The 18,885-nt window shown below is 34.3% G+C and overlaps 1 protein-coding gene across 3 annotated transcripts in view; it reads right to left on the bottom strand.

Moving 5' to 3' along the window:
- Positions 1-4,240: 4,240 nt before the first annotated feature.
- Positions 4,241-18,885, bottom strand: part of LOC126814738 (uncharacterized) — a 107,066-nt gene continuing 92,421 nt past the window's right edge. For all 3 annotated transcript variants that reach the window (XM_050540111.2, XM_050540110.1, XM_050540113.2), the window contains 2 exons: positions 13,912-14,084; positions 4,241-13,604 (listed from right to left, as the gene is read on the bottom strand). In XM_050540111.2, the coding sequence (XP_050396068.1) occupies positions 13,035-13,604; positions 13,912-14,084 (743 nt within the window). In that variant the 3' untranslated portion in view covers positions 4,241-13,034. The remainder of the gene's footprint in view (positions 13,605-13,911; positions 14,085-18,885) is intronic.

Raw genomic sequence — 18,885 nt, 5'->3', positions numbered from 1 at the left:
TTGACAAAATGTTGGGCATTACTGAACTAACATCAGACATTGAAACTTTGCACAGGAGATGAACATTATTATAAATATCAACAGGGGGGGTGGATGGCTGAATGGTTAACATGTGCATGTTGTATCATAAGATCTTTCATCGAGTCAACTGGCGTGATTTCGATTGCCCGATTGTACGTGACAAGGAGTAGGGTCGCCTGTCCAACCTCATGGGTTTTCTCTGGGACCTCTAGTTTCCTCCCGCTGCTAAAGACCCCTACGTGCAAGCGAATTGTTGAAATAAAATTGAACCATGTGTTAGTCCTGAAATGACCTAGTTTGTGTCGAGTGGACATTAACACACACACACACCCTCTCTCTCTCTCTCTCTCTCAATATCAACTAAAACAATGTCTGTGATATGCGCTTTATTTCCAGGCTTGTGAACCACTAGTCACATAATTTCCATGTTCAACCTGATACAGACATGACCAGTTGCGTTACTCCATCTGTGATGGCAGCATTCAGATCAAAGAAAATTTGGGAAAACGTTGGAACCGAGCAAAGAGGCAAATCAAATCACTAGCAGAACATTAGGTTGTCTGTCTGTATATGAAGGTTGGAAACTGAAGTTACCTCCCTTGTAATATGGCTTCCTCAACGTATGCTATGCGCGAGGGTCCCTAGAACCTTCTGCGCCCAGTCGCAAATGGCAAAAAATCACGCGGTGTCAATGCGGTTTTCAAGATTATAATCATAATTCTCAATCCGTGTCAAACACAGCCCAATATTACCCGATGACACTGGGAGGGACTGCCACCCCAACCCGCACACAAATATAAATATTGTTTTTTTGGGGACCCGGACGGGATCTTGTTCCTCATGCAAAATCATGGGTGACCACACCCCTGGGATTAGCGTTAGCCCGGTTTACATTAGAACATCTCGTGACCTTTGGCCAAACTAGAAGTTGGCCTTATAAAATAGATCAAACCGTCTTATATACTCGTCAAAAAAGTAGGGGATATTCAGAAACAATACAAAACTGCGGAAATGTTCTGCTGTTTTTATTAGAGGTAACCCGTGTATGTTAATAACAGACCAATTGCCTACACGTGAACATAAACAGTTCTTATGGGCGACTTATCTGACGGCCCCATTTCACTCGCAAAGAGACACACCGTCAAAAGTGAAAATGGACGTTGATTGTTGTCTTAATAATGAGTAATTGCTCCACCAATCCTCTGACATTCAGCAATTCGCCGTGGCATGCTCCTAATCCACCGTCCAATCACGATTTAGGGCAATCTGACCCACTCTTCTTGCAGTGCAACGGCCAATTCTTGCAGTGTTGTCGGTTGACGTTGACGTCGACGAACACGTCTCCCGATCAAATTAAACGTAACACACTAAAGCAAAGATACACTAAACAGTAAATCTTATGCAAGAACCGATAGGAAAGCAAACATGGATAGATAAACCAGCACGCGGCAGTTTTCATCAACCCTTCCTTGAAGTGTTAAATTTGACAATGAACCCCTCCCACGTGCATGGCGCTATTGGGTGTCGCATGTGCAGCTCAGTGGTTCTGTTGGGGCGATAAGTTCTGTGAACATACTCTCCAAGCATGTCAAGTATCCATGACTATTTATCATATCACAAACTGCATAGGTATTTGCTTTTCAATATCCCCCACTTTTTTTGACGAGTATATACACATAAAAGGTGTTTTGAAGCTGAATAATTTTATCTGCATGATCGTTATTTATATCAGCTCATTTTTTTTGCAAGATTTTATCAGTGAATATTTTCAGGGTATCTGAAATTTTGTCCTTATTTATATGAAAACTCAGTCATTGGAAGAAAAGAAATAAAGCGTCATATTTCTTGTTATCAACAGGGGAAAAAATTGAAAATCAAACTATTTGAATAGGTTTAAAATCCCAAGCCCACATAATTGCACGTAGGCCATAAAACTATAAATAATATCATTAGGAACACGTGACGCCTTTCTCTCACCCGTATTTACGAAAGCCCAGAAGTGTCATTCTAAATTCCAAATTCATGTCTTATTGGCAGCCCCCCGCCCCCTCAATTAAACAAATTAGAATTTAAATAAATTGTAATTGTATTCCAGCACCCGGATTCGAAATGAAGTTAGCAAACATATTCCTAGCGCCAATAAAAACCTATAATTATCACGAAAATTTTGTTACCTTTATGTTAGAAAATAACATTTTAAGACATATTAATGCAAAGTATATATAATTGACAAACAAAAAAAAAGAAAAAAAAAGTATTCCTGTAAACATACTAAAATTTCGCACACTGGGCTAACTGACCATGCAGAAAAGGGTGCGCCAATTTTGCATCAAAAAGTAATCAAACCTGCTCCGATGGCAAATTATTTTTAATTGCACAGAATCAAGAGATAAATAAACTACTAGCCTGCAAAATTCCAGAAGCCTCATGGGTTCTCCCTTGTCAGTGATGCAGGACGGAGGGACTGACAAGGAAAGCTGTCTAGTCATTCGGATGGGATGAAAAACCGAGGTCCCGTGTACACATTAGCGTGCACGTAAAAGATCCCTTTGCAGTTGGAATTCGATATAAGAGTAGGCCGTAGTGCCGCTGTCCGGGCAAAATTTCCCTCATAGCACACTGTATGGTGTATGCCCGTCTTCATTAGCCCAGGTTAGGAGCAGAACAGTAGGAGGTTAAACCCCATTTCATTTCATTTCATTTCACATTGTATATTACCGTACACACACTACTAAAAATATGGAGGATCAAGTCAGGATAGGCTCACTGCGCACACAATAACTTCCAAACCAGCTTTGGTGGCTCGCAGATGTTTTTGTCACCAAATCGACAGATGCATAAGGTATGAACATGCCCAATTTTATTAAATTTCTATGTTGGCGTATCAAGCTATATTATCGCAAAGTTCCTAGCTTCAGAATTCGAGGCGAGGTTTGTGGGTTCAATAAACAAAGGGTACGCCCACACTGCACCCAAACCAGCTTTGGTAGCAAGCTGTTTTTCTATTTCACAGAATCCAGAATCAAGCGATGAATAAACTACTAGAACGCAAAATTTCAGAAGTCTCTTATGTTGGCTTTTCGAGAGATGTTACCGTAAACATAATAAAAATATGGGGGAAATGGGGTAAGAGTAGGCTCACTGCACACACAATAACTTTTCAACTATATAGCTTTGGTGGCTTGAAGATCTTTATTTCAACAAATTGACAGATGCATCAGGCATGATTTCATTAACTTTCTATTTTGGCGTATCGAGTTAAATCATATTCATCGCAAAGTTCCAAGCACCCGGATTCGAGGCGAGGTTCGTAGGTTCAATAAACAAAGGGTAAACCCACACTGCACCAAAAACCATCCAAGCCAGCTTTGGTGGCAAGCTGGGTTTTTTTTTATTTCACAGAATCAAGGGATGCATAAACTACTAGACTGCAAGTTCCAAATAGGGGGTGCTAGGAATTTTGCGATGATATAACTTGATAAGCCAACATAGAAAGTTAATGAAATTTGGCATGTGCATATCTTATGCATATGTCGATGTGGTGAAATAAAGATCTTTGAGTCACCAAAGCTAGTTTAGAAGTTACTGCGAGTGCAGTGAGCCTACCCTAACCCGATTTCCCAACATTTTTAGTTTACGATAATATATCTCGAAATTGCAACATAGGAGGCTTCTTGAATTTTACAGTCCCTCTGAAATAAAACACAGTTTGCCACCACAGCTGGTTTGGGTGTTTTTTTGATGCAGTGTTGGAATACTCTTGGCTTATTGAACCCACGAACCACGCCACGAAGAATGCAAAGAACTGTGGCATGTTCATAACTTATGCATCTGTCAATTTGGTGAAATAAAGATCTTCGAGCCACCAAAGCTAGTCTAGAGGTTATTGTGTGCAGAGTGAGCCTACCCTAACCCGATTCGCCCACATTATAGTTCGTTTATGGTTTGTATCTATAGAAAGCCAACATAGGAGGCTTCTGAAATTCTGCAGTCTAGTAGTTTATTTATCCCTTGATTCTGTGAAATAAAAAAACATTTTGCCGCCACCAAAGCTGCTTTGAATACTTTTTGATGCAAAATTAACGTACTCTTTTCTGTGTGCTCAGTTAGCCTAGTGTGCTATGTTTTAGTATGTTTACGGTAATACTATATAATAGTACAAGTAATTATGAGCATACAGGCCAGGAGAAATATTAGACAGGAAAAAAAAATAACTACATTAAAATTTCATATATTTTATTTTATCTAACAGCTCACAACACAGATATTGGAGCAGAAAAAAAACAATATAGATTGAGAGAGACTTTTTCTCTCTAATTTTTTGTAACTTTTCACTCAGATTTGTAATTTATTTCTCACAATTATTATTAACTTCTGATATTTGCCAAGCACTCATTCACACAATTATAGATTCATATATATTCATATACAGATATATCAGAAATCTTATTAAATTAAAAAAAAAAAAAAACATTCTTCACAGTATATTAATAATTTTCTTAAGAATCTTTCAAAACAATTCTGAAAAAATATAAATATATAATTTTCAGACATGATTGAGATAATTATTCTTATTAATAATCTTTCAAAACAACAAATTTCAAGTAACAAACAACCTACATTTTTCTTGTACTTTTTTTTTTCTAATTTTGTAAAATTTATTTAAATCTGACAACTGATGAACAGATACATTTATACCATACATAACAAAAGATCTAACAAAGGGACATCACTATCACATTACCATTTCATGGTAATTCATTTAAAAAAATCAAAAAAAAAGTGCATTATTTCTGCTTTTTTGTCTGTACCTGGGCTAGGCCCTACATTCATTTTTCATAATATATTCTAAAATTCATTCAGATTCATTCCAAATCCTTTAATAACAAACCTCCATTTCTACATGTAGTTTAAAAATATAAATACAGTTACATATCAATGTTTCTATCTTTGCAAATTCTTTTTCAAAGAGATGCAATTTTCTTCGGAAATAACATTTCATTTTCTTACATTGGAATCTGATAGGGTAATTCACTTGCAAAGAAAATGCAAATGCGTTGCCTAAATTCATGACCTTTTTACCCCAAACTCACAAACTGCAAATTTTCTGCTCAATGAAACATGAATACATGTAAGTAATGACATACATACAAAATAATGATGTAATAATTGTGCGCTGATAACCAATTCATAAATCTAGAAGAATTGACATGAACATCATTAGCCAGGTTATAACCATTCTCAAATTCATCAATATTTCCATTCCATTTTACATTAATTGTAGATCGTTGAAGGCCCATACCATAACATATTCAAATAGCATATACATAATGTAGTAAAACAAAAAAACTATTGCCTGCAATAATTGTAAATTATGTAGCCCAAAAATTACATTTCAGAAAAGAATTGAACTGAGCCAAAACTCATGGCAAACAGTCTAGTTCAGATTCAGTGAGCAAGCATTACTTATGCACATGCAAATTATGAGCCTTGACAACCAGTTTCAAAACTTATACAGCTATATTTTCAAATAACAGAATGAATTACTTTTAGTCTATAATTCTGTATTTCTTAGTCATGAATACATTTCTAATCCACAAGCGGTTGCCAAGCAAGATACGCCCACATTTTGCAAGAGATGGACAGAGAACAAATTTTTAAAAAAAAGCGATTAGGGGTCATATTCCAGGAAGTTTATATTGAAAGGAACCGAAATCTTTGGGATATAAAAATACATTTTAAGCTTCATCAAAATCGGAAATAAAATGTGATCCACAACCTTGGTATTACATACTTTTACACTATTTGTGTATGAGAAGCGGCCATTTTGGCGAGCAGTTTTGGTCCGATTTTTACAAAATTCGAACTCTCTGTCATTAGAGTGTAAAGGTGCTATATTTGAATGTTTTTTACAATTGGATAAAAATTGTAACCTCTAGAGGGGCCACAAGCTAAAAACATGATTTTTCGTACCTTCAGGGACCATTATGTAGGAAGTTATGATCCAATATGCACTAAAATCAATCTGATTAAAACACTGCTCCTATTTCGTTTCTTTGTTATAGTTCAAAATTTCGTTTTACTTGTCTTTACTACACTAGGATCTGGAAGAGTTATCATTGATGTGTTCTGAATGGGGTAAGGGCTTAGCCAATGAAACGGTCTGTTACGGCGATCTTTAGGTGTGTTTTGCACGGAACTGTGGGTAATCCACTAGTAACATCAATGCTGATTGGTTAATCAAATGTCTGACATCATAGGGTCAAAAGCTGCTTGTATGACCTCTGACACGACCTATCATTACAACTGGTCAGATCTTCATGTAGTGTAGGCCATTGAAAGTATAAAAAAATGAAACGAAATATAGATCTGTATTTTAATCAGATTGCACTAAAATTGGAAAGAACTAAGATCTTGTGGGTTATAAACATACATTTTAAGTTTCATCAAAATTGTGAGGTCTAGAGTGTCCACAAGCTAACAACATGATTATTCGTACAAACAGGGGCCATAATCCATGAAGTAACGGTCCGATACATGCCAATATTGAAATGAACCAAGATAAAAATTGTGGCCAATTAAGTGTTCACAAATTGTGGACGCACAGACAGCGAGACAAGAGACGACAATATACGTCCACAGATGTTTTGAAGAATCCCATAAGAGAAGTGGAAGACAAACACTTATAATAACATTGTATCAATCTTTGCCTATTGTGTATTAGATGTATCTGATCTACTAAATAAAATAATAATTCTATGGATTGTTTTTCTTTGGATTTACATTACTTTGTTAATGTTATCTATGACTAGAATAGGTTAAATGTTTTGGTTGGATTAAGGAGCACTTTTTGTTTAAATATAGCACTAGTGTATTCTTTATAAAGTTAACAGTAATGAATGAATGAATTTCATAGATAAAAGTTTGCCTTCTAGTGGGCACAATCAAGTGCCTGAAATCCACTGACTTTTATATAATATAAATTTAAAATAACTTTCATTACCGTAAATTTGTATTGAATTGACTATCGATTAAAACATTTTGTCTGGAGCCACTCTGCTTTGTGCGACATTTTTCTGGCACCAAGCTAATTTATTTAATCAATTTTTTAGGAATCGTAGTTTCTTTAAATTGACTAATGGATTGGAATTTAAAACATTTTAAATTTTTGTAATAAACAGTGTCTAGCACTACTCTTTAATAGTCACTTCTCTTTCTTTATGAGCAACAATTTTTTTCTGGCACCATCACTGTTTCGTCGCTTACAGGCAACCAACTTGGCCAGTTGCGACCCTGTGGACTCTTTAACAAGAATTTTTTCAAGCATCATTATTAAGTTTTGTCAAGTCTGTGATGGCATGAATTATGTGAGATTTCTAAACACCTGTGTTAATCCATATTTCTTGAGACTTGCAGGATTTCCATGAGAGACTTGGCAAGTCTGCAATCCCAACAAATATTTCAGAAGTTATGTTAAGAACTGGGACCTGGGAGTGTTTGTTGATGGACCAAAAAGTGACAAAAAGGAAAGATTTATTTTCCTGTACAATAATAAAGTGATTACCAGTAAACTGTGGACTACAAACCCAGAACAATTTTTTTTAATCAATTCTCTTATGGGATTAATCTTAGTCATTTGAATCAAATTAACTGGTGTATGACTACTGGGGAACCTCAATCATTCCAGACCAGGACAAAAGAATTTCTCAACCACTGAGAAAATGTGACATCAAGCAGGCATTAATTGACTTAATTGCTTATAAATTGGCCAGAGCTTTTTTTGCCTTTTGGAACTAGAACTGTTAAATAACCAAACTGTTATTCAATATCTCATTATCAGGTCAGGTCCTTTATAAATTCCAGAGTAATATGTAAAAATATTATTCTTAATCTTTATGACTGAACACAATATTTCATTTTATGGTAATTCTAAACAATAACATAACGGGTATATATTTTGGCAATTTGCACAACACATACCACATTGTAATGCATTTGTTTCCAGTATGAAAATAGGCCTCCAAACAAGTACAACTAACTACATGTATTAATCCTTTTAAAACAAAGAAATTGATGCCTCCAAGAAACTGATATATCTAGTTCAATATTCATTTCTCTTCTGTAACATAACAAAAAAACATTACCCTAGCATAACATCCTTCAAAACAAAACAAGAGGTTGCCATGCAAGATACACCCACCACATTTTGCAAGAGATGGACAGAGAACAGGCTAAAAAAGCATACAATAATTGGTCATAATCCAGGATGTTATGGTCCAACATGCATCAATATCAAAAGGAACTGAGATCTTTGGAATATAAACATATACATTTTAAGTTTCATCAAAATTGGATAAAAATTTTACCTCTAAATTGTCCACAAGCTAATGACACGATTTTTCGTACAATCAGGGGCGATAATCCAGGAATTTGTGAGCCGATATGCACTTATATAAAAAGGAACCAAGATCTTTGGGATATAAACAATCAGATAAAAATTGTGACCCTTTAGAGGGTCCAAAACCTTGATATTACTTTCTTTTACAATATTTGCGTATGGGGAGTGGACATTTTGTCGGGCAGTTTCGGTCAGATTTTCACGAAATTCGAACTATACTGCCATTATGGTGTACCAGTGATATAATTAAACAGTTTTTAAAATTGGATAAAATTTAAGACGTCTAGATGGTCCACAAGCTAAAAACATGATTGTACGTACGATCAGGGTCCATACTCCATAATCCATGAAGTTAAAAGTCTGATACATGTCAATATCGAAAGGAATCGAGATCTTGGGATATAAACCTATATTTCAAGTTTCGTCAAAATCGGGTAAAAATTGTGACCCTGTAGAGTATCCACAAACACAATGTGGACGGACGGACACACAGGGCGACGACAATATATGTCCAAATGAAAATGTGGGCATATAAAGATAATTAACAGTAATTAATTTCTTTTTTTTTTAAATAAATAATCAGTGTCCTTTGTATTAAAATAAAGCCTCTGATCATCATTTGAGTGATTTTCCATTCCTTGCAAGCTACAATATTATGAATTTGAATTTCTCTAAGGCAGTAAAAAATGGTTTAATTCCGTTCCGTAATTACAAAGATATGATAAATTGAAAATATGTCAACATTCTCTGAAGACGATATCAACTTGATATTTTTAATTTGACTGATTCCAAGTCAAGAGATGATTTACCATTGTTATTCTTTTTAAATTGAATGTGGAACAGTTTATCATGGATTAAGCTGTGTAAAATTAGATACTGTCCTAGAAAAGAAAAATCATCGGTGGGGAGCAAAAAGGTTGTATCCAAGTTTTGCGAAATTGTCTATGAGCACCAAAAATCACATAAAGGTCAAGAATCAAAATGTGGTACCGAATTTTCACATAAAAATGTTGTATGTAGTAAAAAGACATATTCCCAAAGATTTTCCCAAATATTTCTGTAAAAAAAAGTATGTGTAGCCTTTTAAACAGTATGTAGCTAACTTCACATATCGGGCTAAACATCTAGTGCAGAAATAAGGAGTGAAAGCTAGTTATTTGCCAATTTATACAGCAAAGACGTACCTTGTGAATAAATTAACCTTTACCTGCTTCAATTTCATAGATTTCACACAGTGGTGGCTAAACATTAATCTCAATAATATGTAGCTAACCATAAAAACAATACTGGCTATATTTCGCTTGATTGTAATGCTTTGGTATGATACAAAGTTGATTATTTCAAGGAAATATGACATTTTTACTATTATTGATATTATTCAACATTTTGAAACAATATCTAAAAGAACCCTTTTTATTGGCTCAGAAATATGTCAACTAAATGAAAAGATGCACAAGAAAATTCTCATTTTGAAGAAGCAAAATAGCGAATTTCACAAAATACGCCAGATATGACCTTTTCACTCCCCACTGACGAGTGACGAAATGACGATGAGTAGCTTTAACTTATGCCAATTCTATAGTTAAAGTTGCATGTAGCCAACTGGCTAAAAACAATCATTTACAAAGATAACAAGGGTTGTATTAACTTAAAGTAGCAATTATTTATGCAAGCCACAAAATTTTTTTGTCATTAAAGATACATTATGGGAGATTAGATAAAGAGCTGGCAGTTCTCACTATAATAGTTTTGGTCTTATTGAAACCGAGAATTAAGCGATTGAAATTTCGGCCTAGCCTCGACCATCATTACTAAAGTCTGTACGATAAAAGCAGTCTTGATCATCCATTTCATGATTAAATTATGAATGGAAGTCGAGCATCAAATGGGATCATAATCCAGTAAATATCGCAGGCTAGCGATGCCATCGAGAGTTAATTAAGGTCTGGATAAGTTAATTAATGTCTAATTACTTGTAAAAATTTAGATAACATTTCAGGCCTAAAGAAAGACCTGCAATTGGCAGATTTAGCTCTTGCATAATGTATGTTTAATCAGCATTTAATCATACTAATAATTTAATATGCATATCAGTTTAGAAATTTTAACAGTTTAAACTCCAGTACTAACAATATTATCGAAATTAAATAGGGTTTAACGTCCTACTGTTCTGCTCATTGTTTATCTCTCTATAATAATACAGGTTCCCAAACAATTTAAGAATTAGAGTTTCCAAAGTTTGTTATGAGAAATCTGGCGGTTTGTTAGATTAACAAGCAGTTGGCATGCAAGATATGCCCACATTTTGCAAGAGATGAACAGAGAACAAGCTAAAAACAAAAGGACATTTTTCGGACAATCAGGGGCAATAATACAGGAAGTTATGATCAGATATGCGTTTATTTCGAAAGGAACCCAATCTTTGGGATAGAAATCAGATACAAATGTGACCTCTAAGAGGTTCCACAACCTTTTACACTATTGCATACAGGGAGGGGTTATTTTGTCAGGCAGTTTCGGTCTGATTTTCACGAACTCAACTGTCACTAGGATGCAACGGTGATATATATAAAAGGTTCTTTTAAAAGGGCTAAAACTTTTGACCTCCAGAGGGTCAATAAGCTAAAAACATGATTTTCATACAATCAAGGGCAATAATCCAGGAGTTTATGGTCTGATATCCACGAATATGGAAAGGAATCAAGATCTTTGGGATATAAACATATATTTTAAGTACCATCAAAATCGGATAATGTTGAAATATAAACATTGACTTTTATCGTCTGCTAGTTAACCCTCTAGACATATTTTTGCGTATGGGGAGCGGACATTTTTTCAGGCAGTGTCGGTCCGATTTTCACAAAATTCGAACTCAACTGTCATTAAGGTGTACTATAACGGTTATACATTTAAATGATTTTATAAATCGGATAAAAATGTGACCACTAGAGGGTCCACAAGCTAAAAACGTGATTTTTCGTACAATCAGGGGCCATAATCCAGGAAGTTACGGTTTAATTTATGCCAATATCAAAAGGAACCGAGATCTTTGGGTTATAATCATACATTTTAAGTTTCATCAAAATTGTATAAAAAGTGTTACTACTTAAGAATGTCCACAAGCTAAAAACATGATTTTTCGTACAATCAGGGACCATAATCCATGATGTTGTTTTTGGATACATGCCAATATTGAAGGGAACCAAGATCTTTGGGATATCAAGTTTCGTCAAAATTGGATGAATATTGTGACCTGTAGAATGTCCACAAAAAAATTGTGGACGGACGGATGTCCAGGTGCGACGACAATATACGACGCCCACATGAAAATTTGGGCGTATAAAAAATTTCTAGATGGTCATAATATGGTATTTTTAACTGGATGTGGTTGGGTTTTAAAAATTAATTGACAATAACATTGTTACTTTAAACTGAAAGAGACATTAATTTCATTTGGCATTAATTTCTTGTTTTACAGTATACTGTTCTATATCTATGAAAGATATATATTTTAAATGTAAACCATGATGATATTCTCGTATTACACCGTCTTCATCACAAATACGCATCGTAAAGATGACTGGTTCTTTGATTTCTTGTACCATTTCTACACACACTCGCATAATATAGATATATATTTATATATGTCATCTAATAAATTGCACGTACACACACACTCCACATTTAACGTCACAACCATGCATACCTTAATGTCACACATTTATCATACATGTATCTCTAGTAGTAAATAATATATTATATGTCCCTTTCCTGTTAGAACATTTACTGATGTCAATTAAAGTTAAGAATCATAACACTCAGAAAGAAACGATCGTTAAAATTTAATTTGCGAAGTCTTTTTTTTTAAAAAAAAGGTAAATCTTTAAAAGATTTGTTTCTATATATTTTGATCAATTATGTATTGAATGGTTTATTCACAGATATTCCTCAGATGCAGCAATCTGTTTTTTAAACCAAAGCCCTATTTTATCTGGAACGTTGAATTATGTGAAGCACTTTGAACTGTGATAGTTCTATAAAAACTACTAATAGTACGTTTATAATCAACATGGGTTCTCGTTTCTCACATCTATCTGCAGTGTAACAAAGGTTTCTTTCGGTTGTTAATGAAATGCTTATCTCGTTACCAGGCACCAGTCTCTGTTTTATTCACAAAATAATACAAAAGCTGGTTACCATAGCAACACAGGTTGAGCAGAGGTCAAGCAATGGGGGTCAAGGTCAATAATAACATATTACAGAGCTATCATCTGCTGTTTAAAATCATACTTGATGTGTGTAATTATATCATTTGGTTTCCACACTAAATTGTCTGCACAGAGAGGATTAGAACTCACAAAGACCAAGAACACAGATATAATTTGTCTAACATAGTAACTGCTGGGGGGTTTTCGTGAAAGAACACTTTTTATCACAATCTAAAACACATGTATACATCCAGCCTTAGTTTCGCATCACATTATAATCAGGCTTTGAACAGCCCTAGTTTCACATCCATTTTACCACCTTGTTGTCACTGCAATATTATACTCAGATATTTTCTGAGCCACAGTTTCATATCACTAGAACACATTTATAAAGCCATAGTTTGGTATCATACATCCAGCTGTTTATTATTATTATTATATACATTCTCTGGATTGGCCAAATCTTGGGGTGAAGGTGGAGTAGCCCCAGAATAAAGTCGTGGGGAACTGTTAGAGTCACGTTGAAGATGTCTAGCAGGAGACATAGGTGCAGAGATAGAAGAAGTCCGAGAATGTGAATTAGATCGGTGTGACGAGTCTGATTTAGCACTATTTATAGATATACTGTTACAGCGTATCACTGACGAATAACCATTAGATGGTTTACCACAGGATGTGTCTAACGAAGTAGCAGAGGTGTAGGGATAAGGGGGAGGGGTTTGTTTACGATCAAAAATAGTTCGATTAGGCGGGGGTCGGAAATATTGCTGTAAGTCTGTATTTTCTAAATTACGTTGATTTGCTAACTGTTTTTGACTTTCTGCATACCCTTCTTCCCCATCACGGGAAATGGGTATTTGTGGGGGATATCCTAGTTCTCCGTCTCTCTGTGTAGAAGATATCTGGACATAACGATCACGCAACAACGCCTCCTGCTGCTCCATCTGTTCACGAGATGATGGTGTGGAAACAAAACCCTAAAATAGAAAACCATTTCTGCATTCATAATATCAATATTTTCAATTTCAAAGACAAAGGAAGTATGATGAACCTAATCATCTTTTGAAATCAATGGAATCCTACTTTTGTAAAAAAAAAAAAATTCAATTCCTCATATATGACTCCAAAACCATCTTATTCAGCAAAAATAATTACACTGGTTATGACTGGACTGAGCTTCCAAGGCAAAATATATATGGTCAGATATAATTCTCACACTATTTTCATGCATGTCATAATTTTCTACTATAAGTAATCTTAGAATACTGAATGTATGTACTTTACCTCTGAACTCTGAGACTGGGGGCGAAGCTGATCTTCTCTTGAGCTGTGTCGTTGCCAGGCCCTAGATACCATCTTGCACTGAGTTCTCATCACTAGGCAAAAAACTACGCCTAATGCAATAAATATGGCGGTACAAACCACTATCACAATAATCTTCACAAAATCAAATGATCCTGAAAATGAAATTTGATAAAATTTGTTAGTCATGATTGATAGTCTTGAAATATAAAAGAAATTCAAGCAAATACAGACCAGTGTTCTTACTATTTGATCTCATCTGATCAGACCCAAAATCTACTCAAATGAAATAATTACATAAAAATTAAATACATTTTCTTCAGTATCAATGGAATTATCAACTGTCAACATAGCATTTTTGATGGTCTATGGGTTTTGTTTGTGTGTGGTGCAGTCCTCCTGCACTTATTAATAGAAATGATAAGCAGTGGTAAAATAATGATATCTCAAATTGTTCAAACATAAACGTTTCGTAAAATTGTTCTGCATAAATAAGAATGATGCCTAAAACAAATGGCAGAAATAGTTACAGTAAACCCAAAATAATAATTATTCAAGCTTTTAACAATGATAAACCAAACATTACACTGTATTATAAATATAATTAAATTGGTTTGGTCATGACTTTTATTGGACATAAATGTTCAAACTAACAATACTAAAGTTTATGTAAATTGATATCCATACAGCAAGAACATACCCATAAAAAAATAATGAGAAAATATAAGCATCAGGCTTAAAACATCTATTTGACAAATTGACTACCAGAATATACTGAAACATTTCAATGTTATGTGAGATAATTATAAACATATTTTGTGAAAATGCAGACAGACGGTAATTTCCGTAAACGAGCCATGATTATTGTTTATATATTTCTAGACAAATCAATACGTAAAAATAGGTTTCTTTATTTATGTAACAAAAGGCTCCAGACACTCCGTTTTGGATATTTTCATAAATATTTTGAGAACTTTTAACTATTTATCTGAAGTATACAGTGTTCAAGAGATAGAGATTTGATTTAACATCCATTTGACACAACTAGGTCATTTCGATATAATTTTAGTTCACCAATTTGCTTGCCGTATTGGTCTTTAGCAGTATATAGTGAAGGGCCTCCTAATTTCAGGCTTGTCATTGTTGGAAATATATAGATATGTGCCATAAAATGTAATTTAAAAGTATATCACGGAATAGTGATACTAATTTTAATTTCTCTTTCAAATTTTATTTAAAGAATGCATAATTTATTTCTTAATTCTAATTCATATATACAGACAATATGACTCAGTTTAATATTATCAGTCTATCATTTATTTAATATGATAATATTTTGATTTATAGCTCTTAAAGCTATTGCCTTAAGCAAGAATGGTCTTGACTGTACTGTTATAATCTTTGGGTGCCAATAGGCTATTAAGAGACACCTCAAGCAAGGGTTATAGAATTAACATTACCTTCAGATCAGTGCCAATCAAGTGACAATGCTTTTACTTTATATATGGCTTAAAGCTTATTAACTGATTCTATTAATTATATTTAAATATAAAACTTTAACCAATGAAATTTATATATTAATTTAACTTCTTTCATTTTTATCCCTAATTGTATCTTTAATCTGATTTGTTGAAATGATTGTCCTTTGGTCTGTATGCAAATTAGTTTCTTTAAAAGACTCCTACACAGATAAGGGGATCACATGAGATCAGATGAGATGAGAGATAAGAGATAGGGTTAAGACATTTATTAGCCCTTTGATATGAACTTGTATATAATACATATATAACTTTATATAAAGGAATATTGAAACAGATTTCGAATTGGACTTTTAATGAACAGTGACCGCCTTCACCAGAATACTGCCCATCAGTAATGAGCTACACCCACCACCCTCATAGCTCGTCCACAGGTATTACCGTGGTGCGTATATTCAAACAAATAATAGCTTCAAACACGTTTGTGATAAGTAACTGAAATGTAATAAACCATTACATTATTTATGGCATGTAAATTGCTTATGAAATCTTCCATTACACATTACATGGCCATTACAAGAAAAATATAATGACTACATTCAACTACTAGGAGGACGCAGAGAAAACCCACCAGGGATCAAAACCACACAACTCGACTTAATGGCAGACCTTATGATCTAAAGCGCAAACTTGACCACCCAACCCCCATTAAACGATGTAAATATGTTGAATCAGTACTAGACTATAATTACTGGATCATTAGGCAAACAGTGTGTGTCCACACTCAAAATTGATATGGTAATGAAGGAGCTGTAATAATTCCACTCTGTTCTGAAAGCTATAACTCATAATTACTTATCAAACAAGATACTTTATGATACTTTTGTCTGCAAGCTAGGACAATTATATAAAATACATGTACTGATACAAACATCTTTCAGCGCCAATACAGTTTTACTTCTAGGTATAAAATATAACAAAGCTAAAATGTGATATTCTAGTCGAAAATAACCCAGCAAGTTTGGCAGAAAATCCAAATAATCTGATCTAGAGAGAGAGAGAGAGAGAGAGAGAGAGAGAGAGAGAGGGGGGGGGCAATTTGGAAGGAAGGGATTTAGCTTCAAACAGAGAGCGAAAGAAATGGGGTTTAACACGTCCACACGGCACAAACTAGGTCATTTTGGGACTAACACATGGTTTAATTTTATTTCAATAATTTGCTGGCGCGTAGGGGTCTTTAAGCAGTGGGAGGAAACCAGAGGACCAGGAGAAAACCCACAAGGTTGGACAGGCGACCCTACTCCTTGTCACGTACATCCGGGGAATCGAAACCACACCAGTTGACTCAATAACAGACCTTATGATACAGCGCTTGTGCTAACCATTTGGCCCGTAAAACCTCAGGTGCAAACAATGAGCCAATCAAAATTGAAATTATCACAAAATGAGATGGGTGTTGACAGGAATGAAAACAATAACTTGTGATAAATATCAAGCTCTTCTAATTTAAAGCACTACTCAATAGCTCCCAATTTTTATTTTTGCATCATTAGCCCAGTTGATGCAGCAAAGTAGTAAGTTTAACCCCATTTCATTTCAATTTTTATTTTTCTAAAAACATATGTCCCTTTTCTGCATAACTTTGACCTGGTTGAACTTAAAAACATTAAACCAAAATGCCCACCTACTTTATCTCAGTAGGCACATCTGACAATCTTCACAATAATTTTGAGGAAATTTGGCACTTCCCCCCAGACGACCTCTTCCCCATTAAAACCACCCTTCATTTTAACATTTCTTTGTTTAAAAGTTGAAAACCTATCAGGACTACATATATTATTACTTGAGTACATCAATGTCAGTATTCCTTCCTATAGTTCATGAATAGAGTGCTACATGCTCTAAATATAACACTAACTCATAACTTAAGTATGATTACTTCAACAAGTTAAAAACAATTTTAACCTCACCACATTAACAGTTGTTAGCATGTGGCATATGTAGTATATATTTCATTCAAATTCCTCTCTTGGGGATATATATATATATATTTTTTACTTTTCTTATATTTAATTCAACTATTTATAAAAAAATACATGTATATGGTGAAAGGAAAGAGAGACCTACATGTTTTATTAAATTAAATAATTTTGGCAAATCATTTCTAGATCTTTGCCTCAGATGATCATTTATGGTATCAAACACCAAGTAGCACTCTTTCTCAATTTCTATGCTTTATGTTAGATATATTGACTGTATTTAAAACTAACATTCAAAATTAAATACTTCACACAAAAATAAAACATAATTTCAATACACAAATCTCAGTTCATTTCTTTGTGAAAGAAAACCTCCAAATCATGTTCATGTGTGTCAAGAGATAAGACATTTAAAAAAAATATAGAAGTCTATATAAATTACATTGTTCAACATTCTTCGACATTAGGATCATAACTACATAGATAAAGTAACAGTTCAAATATACTTACTTACTTATAACAATAACTGACACCACCATACAAAATGAACATACATGTGTAGACTAAATATGTACAGTAAATTACCCTACCTAAAATACCTATGTCTATTACCGTAGTTAACCGGCAGACAGTTTCACCCATACGGAACCTCAAAACCAAATAACAATAATTTATGTCTTGCCCCAGACACTGTGTTCAATATAGCTCATATTAATCTTCGAACCGACAAAAAAGAGCTTCAGTCAGACACCAAGATAAAATACAATTAACAGTCAACATTGAATCACGTCTCATTCCAATACGAATAATAACTGATATAGATTTACCCACTGTGTTCCCCTGACATCCACATTTCACTACAATTTAACCTTGGTTTGCCTTCACCCCAACAGATCCTCCAAATACCCTGTGCCAAAGCAGACACCAGTGTCAGCCATTTTGATAATTTAAGATTTTGGATAGTTGCCAAGATCATGTTGACATTAAACTAGTAGAAAACAGGTGAACTAAGCAAGCAAGCAAGCAAGCAGGCAGGCAGGCAGTCGACCTAGACCATGCAATGGTCACATAGTAAGATGTAGAAAATGATAGATGCCTAGAGAGAAGAAATGTTGGGGGAGATGTGGGTGTGTCACAATGTTGTCGTGGAACCATGTATTCTTAATATATAAAGTATTTACCTACTTTATCTTTTCGAAAGTAATTTCAAAACCGCATAATAATGAAAACTGCAGACAATCGATGCAACTTGCATGTATATTAAATGTGCAGAGTGCGTGCTCTGTTCATAAGATTTGTGTGTGAGACTACATTTTTGTCGGCTAATAAGAAAATCCCAGCACATAGATAAATGTAATTATATTTTGACTGAATCAAGGCTTACACAAGAAATATTATTAGCTCCATATAATCAGTTAAACTTAATCTAATGTATTGAAAACAACATGTTGTCTCAAGTAAGCCCGAAAAAATACCACTACATCATCATGATTTGACCC

This window comes from Patella vulgata, chromosome 3 (genome assembly GCF_932274485.2).
Source record: "Patella vulgata chromosome 3, xgPatVulg1.2, whole genome shotgun sequence".
In the NCBI taxonomy this organism is placed as follows: Eukaryota; Metazoa; Mollusca; class Gastropoda; family Patellidae; genus Patella; species Patella vulgata.
The sequence above is the reverse complement of the archived record's forward strand: the minus strand, read 5'-3'. Positions and strand labels throughout refer to the sequence as shown.